General features: G+C 42.2%; 1 protein-coding gene across 4 annotated transcripts in view; it reads right to left on the bottom strand.

Moving 5' to 3' along the window:
* Positions 1–16,632, bottom strand: part of FTO (FTO alpha-ketoglutarate dependent dioxygenase) — a 426,388-nt gene that overhangs the window by 183,063 nt on the left and 226,693 nt on the right. For 3 of the 4 annotated variants that reach the window (XM_042230687.2, XM_027977360.3, NM_001104931.1), the window contains 1 exon segment: positions 6,767–6,891. In XM_042230687.2, coding sequence (XP_042086621.1) covers positions 6,767–6,891 — 125 coding nt within the window. 4 annotated transcript variants of the gene reach the window in all.

The raw sequence follows: 16,632 nt of genomic DNA, 5'->3' as shown, positions 1-16,632 counted from the left end.
TTTGAGCCTAGAAGCAGGTGGAGCTTAGGTGAACAGACTTTTTGTTGGATTGGGCTACATTCCCATCCAGTGGGCAATGTTCAGAGATTCTGTAATGAAAGAAATCTAGGAGAATGGTAGAAGGGTGATGCAGGGGAGAATCAGAAAGAAATAAATACACACATGGGCCACATTCAAATAGATAAAGGACCGGGCACACTCATGCCAGCTTCGTTTGGAGCTCTATCCATCCTACAAGCCATATACCCTAATAGGCTCACGACCTCTTTACCACTTAAAGGGTGAGTCCTTAAGTCTGTCATTAAAAATCTCCCAATTAAAAAAAAAAAGTGGTCTTAAATAAGCACATGAAAAGATGCTCAACATCATCAGTCATCAGGGAAATGCAAATCAAAACTACAAGGAGATAACAGTAGGATGTCTATAACATAAACCAAAAAAAGGAAAAGAACAAGAGTTGGCAAGACTGTAGAAAAACTGAAACCTTTATGCACTACTGGTGGGAATGTAAAATGGTGGAGCAGTTGAGGGAAAGAGCTTGGCAGTTCCTCAAGAAGTTAAACATGGAGTTGTTATATGACCCACCCATTCCAGGCTTAGGTTTATACCCAGAGGAGCTGAAAACGTGCCACTCAAAGACTTGTACATGACTGTACACAGCAGCACTATTTCTAAGAGCCAGAAAGTTGGAAACAACCCAGATGTCCATCAACCAAAGAACAGATCAACACAACATGGTCTATGCATACAATGTGAGATTGTTTGGCAATGAAAAGGAACGAAGAACTGATACAATGGGGATGGACCTTGAAATCATTATGCTGAATGAAAGAAGTCAAATACAAAAGGTCACATACTGCATGATTCCATTCGTATGACATGTTCAGAGTCGGCAAATCTATAGAGACAGAAAGTAGATGAGACAGAAAGTGGTCGGGAGACTCGAGAGTGGTTGTTCACAGTTTCAGGGCTTCATCTAGGGGTAATGGAAATGCTCTGAAATTGAATAATGGTGATGGTTGTACAGCCTTGTGTATATTCTTAAAAAAAAAATCACTTAACTGTATATTTTCAAATGATTCATTTTATGTTACATGAATTATATCTCAATTTAAAAAACCCCCAGATGGCCTGGCTTTCATCTTGTTTTCATACTTGCACCTTGCTGAGTGAGAGGAGCATTTAAAGGAGAATGCTTTAACGTTAAAAAGCACACTTCATTCTGGAAATGGACCTCATCTCCCTGAGTTATCCTTCATCCAACCCAGTGAGATTTCTGCTCACTGCAAATCCCTGTGGGTATACACAGTCAAGTCAAAACCTAAGACGAAAAATATGGTAACTTTGAGCAATGTTTAGTAGATTTTTATTTGTATTTTAAACATAAGCATTGTCTGGGTGTGGCTTCTATGAGGTAGGCAACAGTGTTCAGTTAAGGAGTTTTCATCAGCATGGCAATGTTAGATTTCAGAGACATCTACAATTAAATACTTTCCAGGGAGGGTTAGAGCAAAGGGCCACTCTTGTGGTCACAACAGCTCTACTAGTTTCTTTCCCACTGCTTTCCACAGCCTCTTTCTAGGGATTTGCTCAGTTCTCATCCCCAGGTAAACTTAAATTGACTGCTGAACACACATTAAGAATTTATCTCATGCACAGCACCTCACACATTATTTTATATCGAATAGGTGGACACGACTGAGCGACTTCACTTTCACTTTTCACTTTCCTGCATTGGAGAAGGAAATGGCAACCCACTCCACTGTTCTTGCCTGGAGAATCCCAAGGACGGGGAAGCCTGGTGGGCTGCCGTCTTTGGGGTCGCACAGAGTCGGACACAACTGAAGCGACTTAGCAGCAGCAGCAGCAGCAGCAGCAGGCATACAAAATACATAAAAATGCCCAGGACTTTCCTGGTGGTCCAGGGGTTAAGAATTCACCTTGCAATGCAGGGGATGTGGGTTCGATCCCTGGTGGGGGAATTAAGATCCCACATGCTGCAGAGCAACTAAGCCAGCACACCACCAACTACTGAGCCCACGCCACAACTAGAGAGCCCACGCACTGCAACAAAGAATCCGGCATGATGCAAGGAAGACCCCTTGTGTCATAACTGAGACCCAAAGCAGCCAAAGAATAAATTTTAAAAATGTATTTTCTAAAATGTTCATTGAATAAAATCATCTTTCTGAAAGTAGAAGCGGAGGATGTGCCTCTGAAGAAGAGCACAGAGGTTTGCTAACACCAATGTCACTGGTCAGAAACCAGGACAATCAGGCCCAGAGGAAGCTGGGAGAGAGTTTTAGATAGATTGCTTGCTTAGTCGCTCAGTCACGTCTGACTCTTTGCGACCCCATGGGCTGTAGCCCACCAGGCTCCTCTGTCTGCAAGACTTTTCAGGTAAGCATACTGGAGTGGGTTGCCATTTCCTCCTCCAGGGGATCTTCCCAACCCAGTGGATGGAACTTGCATCTCCTGCATTGAAGGTAGATTCTTCACCTGCTGACTAAACAGGAAACCCCTTAGACAGATTACTCTTATCAATTCACAAGTAAAGGAACATATAGCTTGAAACTGACCCATTATGGGCTCTAATCAGCATTGCTATGATGTTTTTTTGAAAAAGGATAAAGAAAGGAATACACATATCTACTCAATTAAAATTTGGTGCTTTCTTTTACATGAAAACTGCCAAGTATAGGAGTAAAACAGTGTGCAAGAGTCACATGTATATTTAGTATCAAAAGAAAAAAAAAGAATGTACAACGTTCAGTGGCCAGTTGCTGAAATGGATTGCAATTTTTTTGTAAAGCATTTTTGCTAACCCTTGACTTAGTTACATTCTCTCAACTAAGCATGCAAGCAGGAAAAAAATAATTTGCTTCACATTCTGACATGTTCAAGGCAAAGGAAGCCCATTCCTTTCCTTAAGCTGACTACAAATAATTATTCCATAACAAACACGCCCTCAGATTTTTCAGTGATCTAGGCAAGACGTCAGGGATTTGTGTAAAATAAACAAAGGCACTGATTTTTTTTCTTTTTTTTCTTATTTAGAAAAACAATTCGGGCCTGGACATGGAACTGTACCTTTTCTTTAGTGCACTTTTCAAATGATAATTTCTTCCACTGTCACCATTAAATCTTAATCCATTCCAGCTCCTTGCATGGGTCATTGAGTCTATATGTACTGCTGTTATTTTAAAATGTTTCCCCTTGGTAGGGAAAGAGGGGGAGAAAAGATGTTGAGGGCCAGATGGGCCTCTTCACAGTTCATTTATCAAACCTAATACGCTGGGCTCCACCCTCCTCTCACTCACTACCGCGGTTAAACTTCCATATAATTTGGTAATCATTTTCATTATCAGAGAGTGACCCCTGAGCAGCCGATCCCGGGACACCCAGCCCTTGCAGCTGCTCTTTTTCTGCCTTTTCCTACAGTAGACCTTAAGAACCTTCGAGTTTATTAGCTGCAGACTGACCTTCGGGCTGCAGAGGTCAAGAAGGGGTCAGATCAGAGGGCTTGGCCAGTTCTTTAAAAGCTATAACAAGCTGTCCATCAGGCGGAGTGGACTGTATAAACAAAGCCAAATCTTCAGAAATTCGGTACCACTTCTGTTAACACTTACCCTGCATTCACACGGCTTCTCCCGATGTACTTGGGATCTTTCAACTCCAGGGAAGTGAATAGACAGCCCTAATAAGCCTATTTGGAGAGGGTTGTTTATGGGATTACCGGGCTTGGGGAAGGAAACCCACAGGACTCAGATATGCCTCGAGAATCCCAGGCTTGTGTGACACTGTGACAAACTCAGTTACTCCGAGTCACGAAGAATTGACACGTTCCTCCAAAAGCCAAATTATAGGGAACATATGCTTTCAGTTTAGGAGACTTCAGTGCATCCCAAACAATGGCTGGGCTCCTGGCCCTCGCAGAGAGAGACAAATAATTGAAAACCAAGTTACGAGTTGCACAGAAAACAGTCTCCCTAACACCGTTCACATAAAGGAACCTACTGAAGCCTTTATTACAACAAGATTTCCACTAAAGCTAACACCAGCTGCGGAGTCTCAGTGACCTAAATTTCTCCAAGTTGTACTCTTTCTAATGCATTCTCTAAGGTGCAGTATCAGGTAACTAGAGTCATCTGTATTTAACTTTCGGAGGAAAAAAAAATTTTTTCCTATTATCTAAATCTCACAGATCCCCAGATAGCTGGGGTGAAAAGTAAAATACTGTAACCCATTGCTTGGCCTTTGGCAAGCACTAATTATTATCTGTCAGAGTACATTTTTCCTTGTGTAATTCCGAAATACACAATAGGCCCACCTCTGAAACCCAGGCCACTCTGGGTTAGTGCCAGAGACGGTGTTTTATAACTTTCACCACTGCGCGCCTGATGGCCACTCCAGGCGATGCCCAGTTCCAGACGGCCAGGGGAAGCTTTGATGAGGAAAAGAAAGGTGGATGGTAACCGTCTGTTTATACAGACCGCATGGACGAGTCTTTTAGATAGATCAATGGGATGGAAAACATCAAATAGGGCTGGCAGAGGGGTGGGGGAGGGGGAGGATTACGGTTATTGAATACTCTGAGGACACTTCTGAGCTCTCAAGACACTGCCCTCTTGAAATTTTCTTTCAGGTGTTTGGTTTTAAGGAGGCCTGCAGAGTGTCAGCGGCTAAGCTCTTTCTTGTCTCCTCCCCTGCCACAAAGGAAACACGACAAGTTTTGTTTCAGATGCTAGACTACATCAACTTCAGCCCTGGCTCCAACTCCTGATTAAATTGTTAGCAGTTAAGGGCCAGAAATGCAGCAACCAGACTCCTTTTAAAAACAGGCCACTTTTGGCCACGCTGTCTGATGAGTTGGTGTATTAGGAAATTATTGTTAACAAACCAAATGCATTCAACAGAGGCAGTCCATTCTCGTTCTCAACGTTTTCTCTAGCTGCGCTATCTGGTGAGGCGTTGCGGGGATGGGAGAGCGTTCACAGGGGAACTGTTTCCTTTCTTTTCTTTCCTTCTTTCTTTCTCTCTCTCTCCCCTTCCCTCCCACCCATCCTTCCTTCTATCTTCCGCTCTCTTTCTTCTTTTAATATATTTTTTTTAGATTTTTTTTTTTAATGTGGGCCATTTTAAAGTCTTTACTGTATCTGTTACAATATGGCTTCTATTTTATGCTTTGACTTTTTAGCCACAAGGCATGTGGGATCTTAGCTTCCTGACCAGGGGTCGAACCCATATCTCCTGCACTGGAATGCAAAGTCTTAACCACTAGCCCGCCAGGGAAGTTCCTTCCTTTTGTATTTAATAAGAATCACCAGAGGAATTCCCTGGCAGTGAAGTGCTTAAGACTCCACGTTTTCACTGCTGAGGGCCCAGGTTTGATCCCTGGTCTGGGAGCTAGGATCCCACAACCCTCACAGCACAGAAAAAAAAAAAAAAAAAATCACCAGGGAAAAGATATAAAAGGTCAAAGAGAGAGCAATCTGTTAGATGTCCCCTCAAGGATATTCCACTATTTCATAAAATATGCATACTTTAGTAAATATACATATTTAAATTGTAATAGAAAGAAACATTTTAAATTAATTATTGAAACTTCAGTTGAAAATCTTTTCATGACTAGTTGAAACTGTCATTCTCCCAGACCACACTACAAAAAGGGGGTAAGGGGAAAAAGTGACTGGGAATTTTTAAAATCATGGTTTCAATCATGGTTTCAAAACCATGGTTTCAAACCATGATTTCATGGTTTATTGTTTCTAAATTCAGAAACAATACGCATATGTGAAAAAGCAGCTTTCTGATACCGCATCATAATGGATAGTTCCTACTCTTCACTGTCTCCTTTTTTGGAAAATGCCCATCTTCAGCCTTGTTCAAGCAAATCTATTTTTATGATAATTGTTACTAGTAAAGCCATTAATTATTATAAATTCTGTTGCATGAACTCATTTGGAGAATATTATGGCTATCAATAAATGTTCTTCACTCCCAGGCACACAGAATTTTTAAGCATCGAGTAACACTCGGACGCAGAATCCAGCATAATTTTTCTGATTCCTCTCCTCTTGCTCAGAGACTGATGGTAATTCAACAATACGCATTATACATCTAAAGGATAATTTTAACATTTGAAGGAACTGGTTCAAGGCTTCTACCAGCAAAGCATTTTTCAAAGAAAAGCAGGATAGCATGGTACTTAGCATGCAAGAATCCATTCTGTAAAAACTGATGATCTATAGACACTTTACCAGCCACAGCTATCTAACCACAGCTAAATCCATGTGCACAGAAATGAGGCTGAAGCCAAAGTCATTTCTATTTGGTCAGTTCTGAAAATGGGGTTGCTGCATAGACTAGGTGCAAGCAAGCTGCCTCCCGCGTGATGTAAGAACACTGAATTTCCTAGACACCTGCCCCAGCTAAACAGCAGTGTTGACTTTTAGACGATTGATTAAAAGGGTTCTTCAGCATCAGGTACTTAGATTACGTTATGCTCAAGATGTAAACATTTATGCTAAATGCTACACTCGAGGATAAATCATATATGCATACAGATGACATCATGGATCACTGCAATTAATGCAGGTACCATGTGGAGGAAAGAAAACTCTGGCTGAAAGCATCTGTAACTTGCTTCTTTTTTTTTTCATGGCCCCTCCGCTGAGAGGGAGGAGGCCAGCCATCAGGAAGGGCTTCCCCAAAGAAAGCCCTCATTTTCCAGGGACAACAAATCCCATTTCGTAATAGAACAAACCTGGCATGCCATTCTCTCCTCAGGTTCTGGCGGTTGGTGATCGAGGCGAGGATGGACGTCAACATCTCATTCTTTTGTTCCATGGGGACCCCCTCTCTTCTAACTTCACGAAGCACAGCGCTTGTCTAGAAGAAACGATCCCCAAAAGAGAAAGTGAAAGTGAAAAATTAATAATGAAAAAAAGCCCATAAGCAAATAAGGACAGTAAATCAATGGCTTTTTTATTACAGTTCCCCTGCTAACAAATCAATACCGTAAATGATGGTCAAAAATGGCCAGCATATATTTTGTACTTAATCAATGTACATGGCACATAAGGTAAACTCTAAAGCTCCATTGCCTTAAGTAACACATCAAGACGCTGTGCATTCCCACTCTAATTTTCTCAGTGCACCAATGATTTTTTCTCCCTGGCAACTGCCGACCACGAGCTACTATTAGAAATTATTTTCACGTACACTTCACTGTGTGTTGTTTGTTTGGCCTCTTAAAAAAGAGCAGTCTCTGACTTTCCGTATCTGTTTCCTGCCACCCAGCTGAGGCTTACTGCACTGCCTTTCTTATTTGAATCATTAATTTCTATTTCCAGCCATGCCAGGAATTTTTTTTTTTTTTTGGTTCACTCCATTTTCCTTGCTTGCTGCAAATCAAGAGCTTACAAAGAAAGGAACACCAAGAGCACAAGAATCAAAGAAGAGTATATCTCTATGAATATCTTTCCAGGTTTGAAAATCCACCACATACTTCAAATAGTAGATACAGGGATTCGTATGCACAGTAGACACATGATTTGGGGAACAATCTGCTACTCCATGGCTATGGCTATGGTCTTTAAAAAAAAAAATTAGGCTCACAGGTGAGTACAAAAACACTCAAAATTCAGATGCTGCTTTTTTAAGTAGTTGAAAAGCAAGCGTGTCACCCCTGGCTCACTCTAATAACTAACGTTACATCGAAACTCAAATTTGAAATTGTCATTTCAACTTTACAACTCACCTCTGTAGGCGCTTTTTATATGTATTTTAAGCATGCAAATGTCTGCGACAGTAGGAAAACAATTAAGGAAACAATGGAAAGTATTCTACTGGTACTTGAAATCTTAGTGAGCAAAACACCTTTCAAGTTCTAATCACAGAACTTTTCTTCAAATGTATTTACCTTCATATATTAACAACTGGGGCAGAAATCTTTAGGATTTATAAATGTTGTTCTTCATGAAAGGCTGGTGGGTGGGGCGGGGGCTTCTTTGGAGATGTTATAACCAAAGCAATTGCTAAAGGGAATAAAACTGCCACTTTCTCTGTTCTCATCACTCGGTGTATTCCTTACTTTGGAATAGGAAATGGCAACCCACTCCAGTATTCTTGCCTGAGAAATCCCATGGACAGAGAGGAGACTGGCAGGCTACCGTCGATGGGATTGCAAAAGAGTCAGCCACGACTTAGCGACTAAACAGCAATTCCTTATTCAACTGATGTCCACACCTTCACTGACATGAAGAGCACACTCAACATCTGATTCTCATGGATCTTGAAATACTACCTCCTTACTCCTCTATAACATTTTACACTGTATGCTTAATATATTCAAGACAGCTGTGAGGAGAGGCGTGACAAACACTTGCAGTTTTCGGTGCCATACCCATCCATACCCAGTCCCCTTTCCTATTACAGCATCCAGATCTCCCTGTGGGGGAAGTCTTTACTGCATGAAATCCTCCAGGGACTGTCACCCAAAGCGTTCTGCTCTCTCCCATCAGGGATGTGCGCCAGGCCAGCCTAATTCTCTTTTCCAGGACTTTAGACACTTGGGAATGACAAAGGAAGGGGGAGGGGTTGTGGAATGTAGTAGCAATTTATTTATATTTCCACAGTTCCTACCACCCATGGTCCTCAAAGTATTCCCGGCTTCCTGATACCTGAGTCTCTTCTTTTCATATACATAATTAAATGTATTTCTTCTTAACTGAAGGATAATTGCTTTATAATATTTTATTGGTTTCTACCAAATATCAGCAAGAATCAGCCATAGGTATACATATGTCCCCTCCCTCTGGAACCTCCCTCCCACCACCCTCCCCATCCCACCCCTCTAGGTTGTTACAGAGGCCCAGTTTGAGTTCCCTGAGTCATTCAGCCAACTCCCATTGACCATTTTATATACAGTGGTGTATATGTTCCCATGCTACTCTCTCCATTCATCCCACCCTCTACTCCCTGCCCACCCTGTGTCCATAAGTTTGTTCTCTCAAACTCTAGAGTGTCCTTGGACAACTTTAGCTATCCAACATCCTTTCAATAAAGTCCCACTTTGTTCAAATTCACCAGAACCGGTTTCTGTTGCTTACAATCAAACACCCTAACTGATACAAACAGGTAAGAGAGGAGAGACTCCGCTGGCGGGTCCAGTGGTTGAGAATGTGCACTTCCAGTGCACGGGGCATGCGTTCAATCCCTGGTCGGGGAACTAAGATCCTGCACGCTGTGTGGTGCACCAGAAAAAAATAAATAAAAGCACAGACCTTGCAGATCAGACAGGAAACGGTATGTCCACTGGAGAGCATCCACAATAATCTGTCAAGCATTAGTCAGGAAAAGGCCTGCCTCCACCTCCTGAACCCAGAATGACAGCTACTCTACTGGTGATATAGCCAAATGCATACTCTATGAGCTTCTAGGGCTTCCCTAGACGGTAAAGAATCCACTCACAATGCAGGACACCTGGGTTTGATCCCTGGGTTGGGATGATCCTCTGGAGGAGGGCATGGCAACCCACTCCAGTGTTCTTGCCTGGAGAATTCCCATGGACAGAGGGGCCTGTTGGGCTAGACTCCACGGGGTCGCAAAGAGTTGGACGCGACTGAGTGACTAAGCACACACGAGCTCCTAGGACAACAATACTTGTGGCCCCCCAGCACCAGGAGGAATGCTAGGTTTCTCTGCTGCTAAGTATTTCTTTGGAAGGAATGATTCTAAAGCTGAAACTCCAGTACTCTGGCCACCTCATGAGAAAAGTTTACTCACTGGAAAAATCTCTGATGCTGGGAGGGATTGGGGGCAGGAGGAGAAGGGGACGACAGAGGATGAGATGGCTGGATGGCATCACGGACTCAATGGACGTGAGTCTGAGTGAACTCCGGAGATGGTGATGGACAGGGAGGCCTGGCATGCTGCGATTCATGGGGTCACAAAGAGCTGGACACGACTGAGCGACTGAACTGAACTGAACTGAAGTCACTTCAGTCGTGTCCAACTCTGTGAGACCCCACAGACGGCAGCCTACCAGGCTCCCCTGTCCCTGGGATTCTCCAGGCAAGAACACTGGAGTGGGGTGCCATTGCTTTCTCCGTAGGTTTCTCTAGGTGATTCTAAAGCATGACACCCAGGCTCCCAGTGTCTAAAGCAGGGGTTGTAAATTCAAATACTGACTAGGACCAGAAAGGTAACATGAGTAAGTTAAGCAAGGTTCCTGAAGAGAGCATATGCTCTGTCTAAAAAGACAGTCACTACTCAGCCTTAGCCCCAGGCAACTCTGCCATTCAGTAAAGCTGTTTTGGTGGGGCCAGATTCATGAATTTTTAAAATAAACAAGAACTCTGTTCTTTTTTTAACATGAAAACTCCTAATTTTAAAATGTCAGAAACTGATTTTTTTTTAGTTTTTAATTTTATACAAATTTGATTTGTTTTTAAAATTTTTATTGAAATACAGTTGACTTACAATGTTGTGTTAGTTTCAGGTGTACAAAGTGAATCAGTTTCATATATATATATATATATATTTTTTTTTTTTTTTTAACATTCTCTTCTACTATAGGTTATTACAAGATATTGAGTATAGTTCCCAGTGTTATACAATAGGTTCTTGTTGGTTACCTATGTTATATATAGAAGTGTGTAAACTTTAATCCCATATTCCTCATTTATCCATCCTCATCCCCTTTCTCCTTTGGTAACCATAAGTTTGTTTTCTATGTCTGTGAGCCTGTTTCTATTTCTTAAATAAGTTCATTTGAGTCATATTTTAGATTCTACATGTAAGTGATATCCCATGATATTTGCCTTCATCTGACTTACTTGGTATGGTAATCTCTAGATCCATCCATGTTGTTGCAAATGGCACCATTTCATTCTTTGGCTGAGTAATATTCCATTGTATATATATCCCATCTTCTCTATCTGTTCATCAGTTGATGGAGACACTTAGGTTGCTTCTGTGTCTTAGGCTGTTATAAACAGTGCGACTATGAACACTGGGGTGCGTGCATCTTTTTGAATTAAGTTTTTCCCCAGATATATGCCCAGGAGTGGGACCACAGGATCATATGGTAGCTTTATTCTCAGTTTTATTTTGTTTTTTCTTTTTAAGGAATCTACGGACTATTCTCCATGGGCTTCCTTGGTGGATCAGCAGTAAAGAATCTGCCTGCCAGTGCAGGAGGTGGGGGTTTGATCCCTGGGTCAGGAAGATTCCCTGGAGAAGGAAATGGCAACCCACTCCAGTGTTCTTGCCTGGAAAATCCCATGGACAGAGGAGCCCGGTGGGCTACAGTCCATGGGGCCACAAAGAGCCAGGTATGACTGAGCGACTAAGCAACAACCTGCAGCTCTCCATAGTGGCTGCACCAATTCACAGTCCCACCAACAACGCAGGAGGATTCCTTTTTCTCCGCAGCCTTTCCAGGATTTATTATTTGTAGACTTCTTGATATTGGCCATTCTGACTGGTATGAGGTAATACCCCATTGCAGTTTTATTTGCATTTAATACAAATTTTAAAGGTTATTTTCCATGTACATTTATTACAAAATATTGGCTATATTCCCTGCATTATACAGTACATTCTTGAGCTTATCTTATACCCAGAGGTTTGTACATCCCACCCCTTATACCTATATTGCTCCTCTCTGGCCCCCCAATTTTTTTAAATACCATGTGGACTAAACAAGAAACAACGGCTAAACGGAACTCAGGCAGCTGCCAATTTGTGGCCTATAGTGTAAAAAATGTCTCATTTCAGAGAGGTTTTGGCATCAATGGGGACTCTAACAACAGCACTGCTCCTTCTCTGTGATACCCACCTCAAACACTGAAAGCCAGAAGGGACCTCAGGAAGTCACGCAGTTTATCACCATGCCTGCTGGTACATATTATTTTACCAAAAAGTGCTTCACACATCTAGATGGCCCCAAAGACGTGATGAAAATAAAATTATTTCTCTATGTGACTTTTCAAAAAAGTCGTTTCTCTCTTCTTGGCCTTTCATATCGTTTACGTTTTATCCAGAAGCCCTAGTTTACCGTGGATCCTGAAGAGGAAGGGTTGAAGAAAGCTGAGTTCGTGGGGACAGAGGATCCTGTCTATTCAGTTTCGACTGTATCCCCATTGCTCCCCTAATGACTTTTAATAAATGCTCATCAAACTAGTAGTAAAAGCAGGAACTGGAAAAACAAGCATTGCAAAAACAAAGAGCAATGGAAGACTGTCTTCTTTTAAGAAATTACTATTATAGAGTCTGCCTGCAATGTGAGAGACCCGGATTCAATCCCCGGGTCGGGAAGATCCCCTGGAGAAGGGAATGGCAATCCACTCCAGTATTCTTGCCTGGAGGATCCCATGGACAAAGGAGCCTGACAAGCTATATAGTCCCTGGGGTCGCAAAGAGTCAGACACGACTGAGCAACTAACACACACACACACATTATTATTATCACTATTTCATGAGTTGATAAAACTCATAGAAGCTGAGAGATAGTCATGTGCTCCACCAAGGAGCTCTTCTCAGTTCACAAAAGGACACACTTCCTAGTCTATTTAAATAACTAGTTCTCCTAGTCCTGAGTTTCCCAAACTTTACTCATTCTAGTTCAGTCTCATAATTCTTTTTTTTTAATTGATTAATTTATTTTAATTTGAGGATAATTACTTTACAATACTGTGGTGGTTTTTGCCATACATCGACATGAATCAGCCCTGGGTGCACACGTGTCCCCACATCCTGACCTCAGAAAGTCATGCAGTTTATGGCCATGTCTTCAGGTACATATTATAATAGAATACCCATTATTTGCGTATAAAGTATTAATGTCTGTGTTCAGTCACTTCAGTTGTGTCTGACTCTTTGTGACCCTATGGACTGCAGCCAGCCAGGCTCCTCTGTCCATGGGAATTTCCAGGCAAGAATACTGGATTGGGTTGCCATTTCCTCCTCCAGGAGATCTTGTATTAATACCTAATATTTTTCTTTCAATTGACTTATATTTTAAAATATAAAATGAATTCTCTTCAAAAGAAAAATGGAAGACCAGTGCTACTTGTCATAAATGAGAAGATAACCAGAAAAATAATATATTCAAAACAAAGTTAAATGTTCCTCTCATTCTCAGTTCAGTTCAGTCCTCAGTCATGTCCAACTATAAACCCGTGGACTGCAGCATGCCAGGCTTCTCTGTCCATCACCAACTCCCAGAGCCTGCTCAAACTCATGTCCATCAAGTTGGTGAAGCCATCCAACCATCTCATCCTCTGTTGTCCCCTTCTCCTCCCGCCTTCAATCTTTCCCAACATCAGGGTCTTTTCCAGTGAGTCAGTTCTTCGCATCAGGTGGCCAAAGTACTGGAGCTTCAGTTTCAGCATCAGTCCTTCCAGTGAACATTCAGGACTGATTTCCTTTAGGACTGACTGGTTTGATCTCCTTGTAATCTCATCTTCTAGACAGATATTATCGTTGCTTGCTGAAGGCCCTGAGGCTGAAGCTGGCTTCTTCTTTGTAAAAGAGGACATAAACATGTATGGGACAATGTTAGAGACATATGAGTCTAAATGAAGACCTTCTGGACACAGTCACAGAAATAGAAAAGGAGCCGAAGATGTAATCACCTTCTCTGAGTGATTCTCACTATGTGTAGAGTCCTGGAATACCACCCAGCATCATCCCAGGTCTGCATCCCACGGTCTAGATGAACTGCCATGCTGCGCCAAGCTGTTTTGCTCATAGTGTCCAACTTTTTGCCACCCTATGGACTAACCTGCCAGCCTCCTCTGTCCATGGAATTATCCAGGCAAGAATACTAGAGTGGGTTGCCTGCCCTACTGCAATGGTTTTCCATATTTCACACATAAATCTCTTTTCTCCCTAAAGGTATTCTTCTATGAAACTCCATATATAAAACAAACTAGAGCCCTTTTGTTTTAAGCTTTGAAGGTATGGAGGACTGGAGGTTCTTCCCTTGTCGTGGGTTTTCTCTTCAAAAGTCTAAGGAACTGTGAGACACAATTTGCCAACCTCAAGCCAATAGTGTTTAAAATAGCATTTAAGTGTTCAAAAGTTTATACATCTGTTCGCTGGTAGGAATGCAAAAGAGTGTCATTCTAGTAGAGAGTTTGGCAGTTTTTCATAAAGTTACACACACACTTAATATTATCACCAGCAATCCCATTTCTAGGGCTTTACCTAAAGAAATAAACACGTACATTCCCACAGAAATACATATACAGATGTTGATAGCAGCTTTATTCATAATTGCCCCAAACTGTAAATAACCTAAATGTCCTTCAAAGAGCAAGTGGATAAACACACTGTGATACAATGGAATACTCCTCAGTAAATAAAACTGATGGGTAATTGTTACATGCAACCCACTCGAATGAATCTCAGAATCATTATGCTGAGTGAGAGAGGTGACGCTCCAGAGATAAAAAAAACACAGCATGATTCCACTTACTTGACATTTGGGAAAAGCAAATTATAGGGACAGAGATCAAATCAGTGAGGGAATTTTAAGAATGATAAAACTAGTCTGCATCCTGATGGTAGTTATAGGAGTTTAGACATATGTTAAAACTCACAGAACTGTATATCCAAAAAAGTCAATTTTATCATATGTAACTTTTATAAAATTTAATTATAAAAGTTCACTTTTATCACATTTTTAGGACAAGAAAGAATGTAGATAACATGTTTACATATAAATATATTTAAAAGAGAAGCAGTTAGTGAAAAAAAAAATACAGAAAAACGTATCTGGGTTACAAAACAAATCCTGTTACAAAAATTTTTTTTAAGATATTGGAAAAAGCTGGCTGAACTTAGATTGAGCATTCAGACCCTAAACTAGAATATTTGGTAAAATTTAGAGTGAAAAGAAGTTCTTTCACAAAAGGAAATCTCAGAGTGTCAAAGGGCATTCTTTTTATAAAAATTGTGATATTTTTATGCTTATAATAGTGTCAGCTCCCCAAGGGTTTCCTTCCCGTTTAGGCCACCACAGAGCACTGAGCAGAGTTCCCTGTGTTATACGGTGAACTACGTACAGTGCGCTATACCGTGGGTTCTCATTAGTTATCTATTTTATAGCACTGAATATTCTGAATATGCACTGGAAGGACTGATGTTGAAGCTGAAGCTCCAATACTTTGGCTACCCGATGCAAAGAACTGACTCACTGGAAGAGATCCTGACGCTGGGAAAGACTGAGGGCAGGAGAAGAAGGGGATGACAGACGATGAGACGGCTGATGGCATCACCGACTCAATGGACATGTGTTTGAGCAAACTCGGGAAGATGATGGACAGGGAAGCCTGGTGTGCTGCAGTCCATGGGGTCATGGAGAGTTGGACACGACTTCGAGACTGAAGAACAACAAAAGTGTATATACGGGCTTCCCAGGTGGCTCCAGCGGTAAAGAAGCTGCCTGCCAATGCAGGAGACTTCAGAGGGGCGGGTTTGATCCTTGGATTGGGAAGATTCCCTGGAGGTGGGCACGGAAACCCACTCCAGTACATGCCAACCTCAGTCTCCCAATTCATCCCATCCCCTCTTTCCCTTTAATATCCATGTAAGAGAGCTGACTGTACAAATCCCAGCTGCCACTTCCTCCCTATGGGCTTTCCTGCACTGCAGAATGGAGAGGACCACAGAGCCTCCCTACGGCTTCTCGCGAGGCCTAGTTACCCAGTCTTGTGCCATTAGGATTATGAGGTTTGGTTTCCTCTTAAATGCCCTCATCCACCTTGTATTGGGCTCTGCCATTTTAGCAAGATGATTCCCCCAAAGTGTCTACAACTTGAAAAATTTCCAAAGGAGAACAAGCAACCATTGCATGGCCACAGCCATCAGAAGCCTCTCTCAGAAGCCAGAGGCACCCTCCTTTGCATATCCCTCAGAGGAGAAAAATCTTGATCCTTGCAGGGTGGGCTTTATTTTTAGAATCACTGTACATGGCATTATTAGTAGACGCCTCTCTCTCTCTAAGGCCACTATCCAGTATGTGCCCTATTCTTAGTCTTCTAGGGGGGTTCCTCACTGTGGGACCCTCACCTGTGCTTAGCCCAGGGTTCTGTCCTTGGTTCTCCTGTCCTCTCTGTTGCCTGCATTCTCTGTGGCCAACCTTCCCCTCCAATGGCCTTACAGGTCCCTGCAGACCAACAGCTTCACACGGACTTCTACCTACAAGCAGACCTCTCTGCTGAACTCTGGTCCCATAGTATCAACCCCTAGATGGTTGATTCTCCTTTGACATACATCTCAAAATGACACTTCAGCCTCAACTCGTCCACTTGTGAACTGCAATTTCTGTTCTCCATCAATCTGCTCCTTCTCCCTTTCAGCTCAGTTCAGTCACTCAGTTGTGTCCAGCTCTTTGTGACCTCATGGACTGTAGCACACCAGGCTTCCCTGTCCATTACCAACTCCTGGAGCTTGCTCAGACTCATGTCCATCGAGTAAGTGATGCCATCAACCATCTCATCCTCTGCCATCCCCTTCTCCCTTAACTTCCCTAGAATGACGAATGACTCCACTACCAATGCAGTCACCTAAACTAGACACCTAGGTGTCTCTTTCTGTTCTCGGCCCTCCCTACACCGA

Source organism: Ovis aries, chromosome 14 (assembly GCF_016772045.2).
Source record: "Ovis aries strain OAR_USU_Benz2616 breed Rambouillet chromosome 14, ARS-UI_Ramb_v3.0, whole genome shotgun sequence".
NCBI lineage: Eukaryota > Metazoa > Chordata > Mammalia > Artiodactyla > Bovidae > Ovis > Ovis aries.
This window is presented reverse-complemented; position numbering and strand designations above follow the sequence as displayed.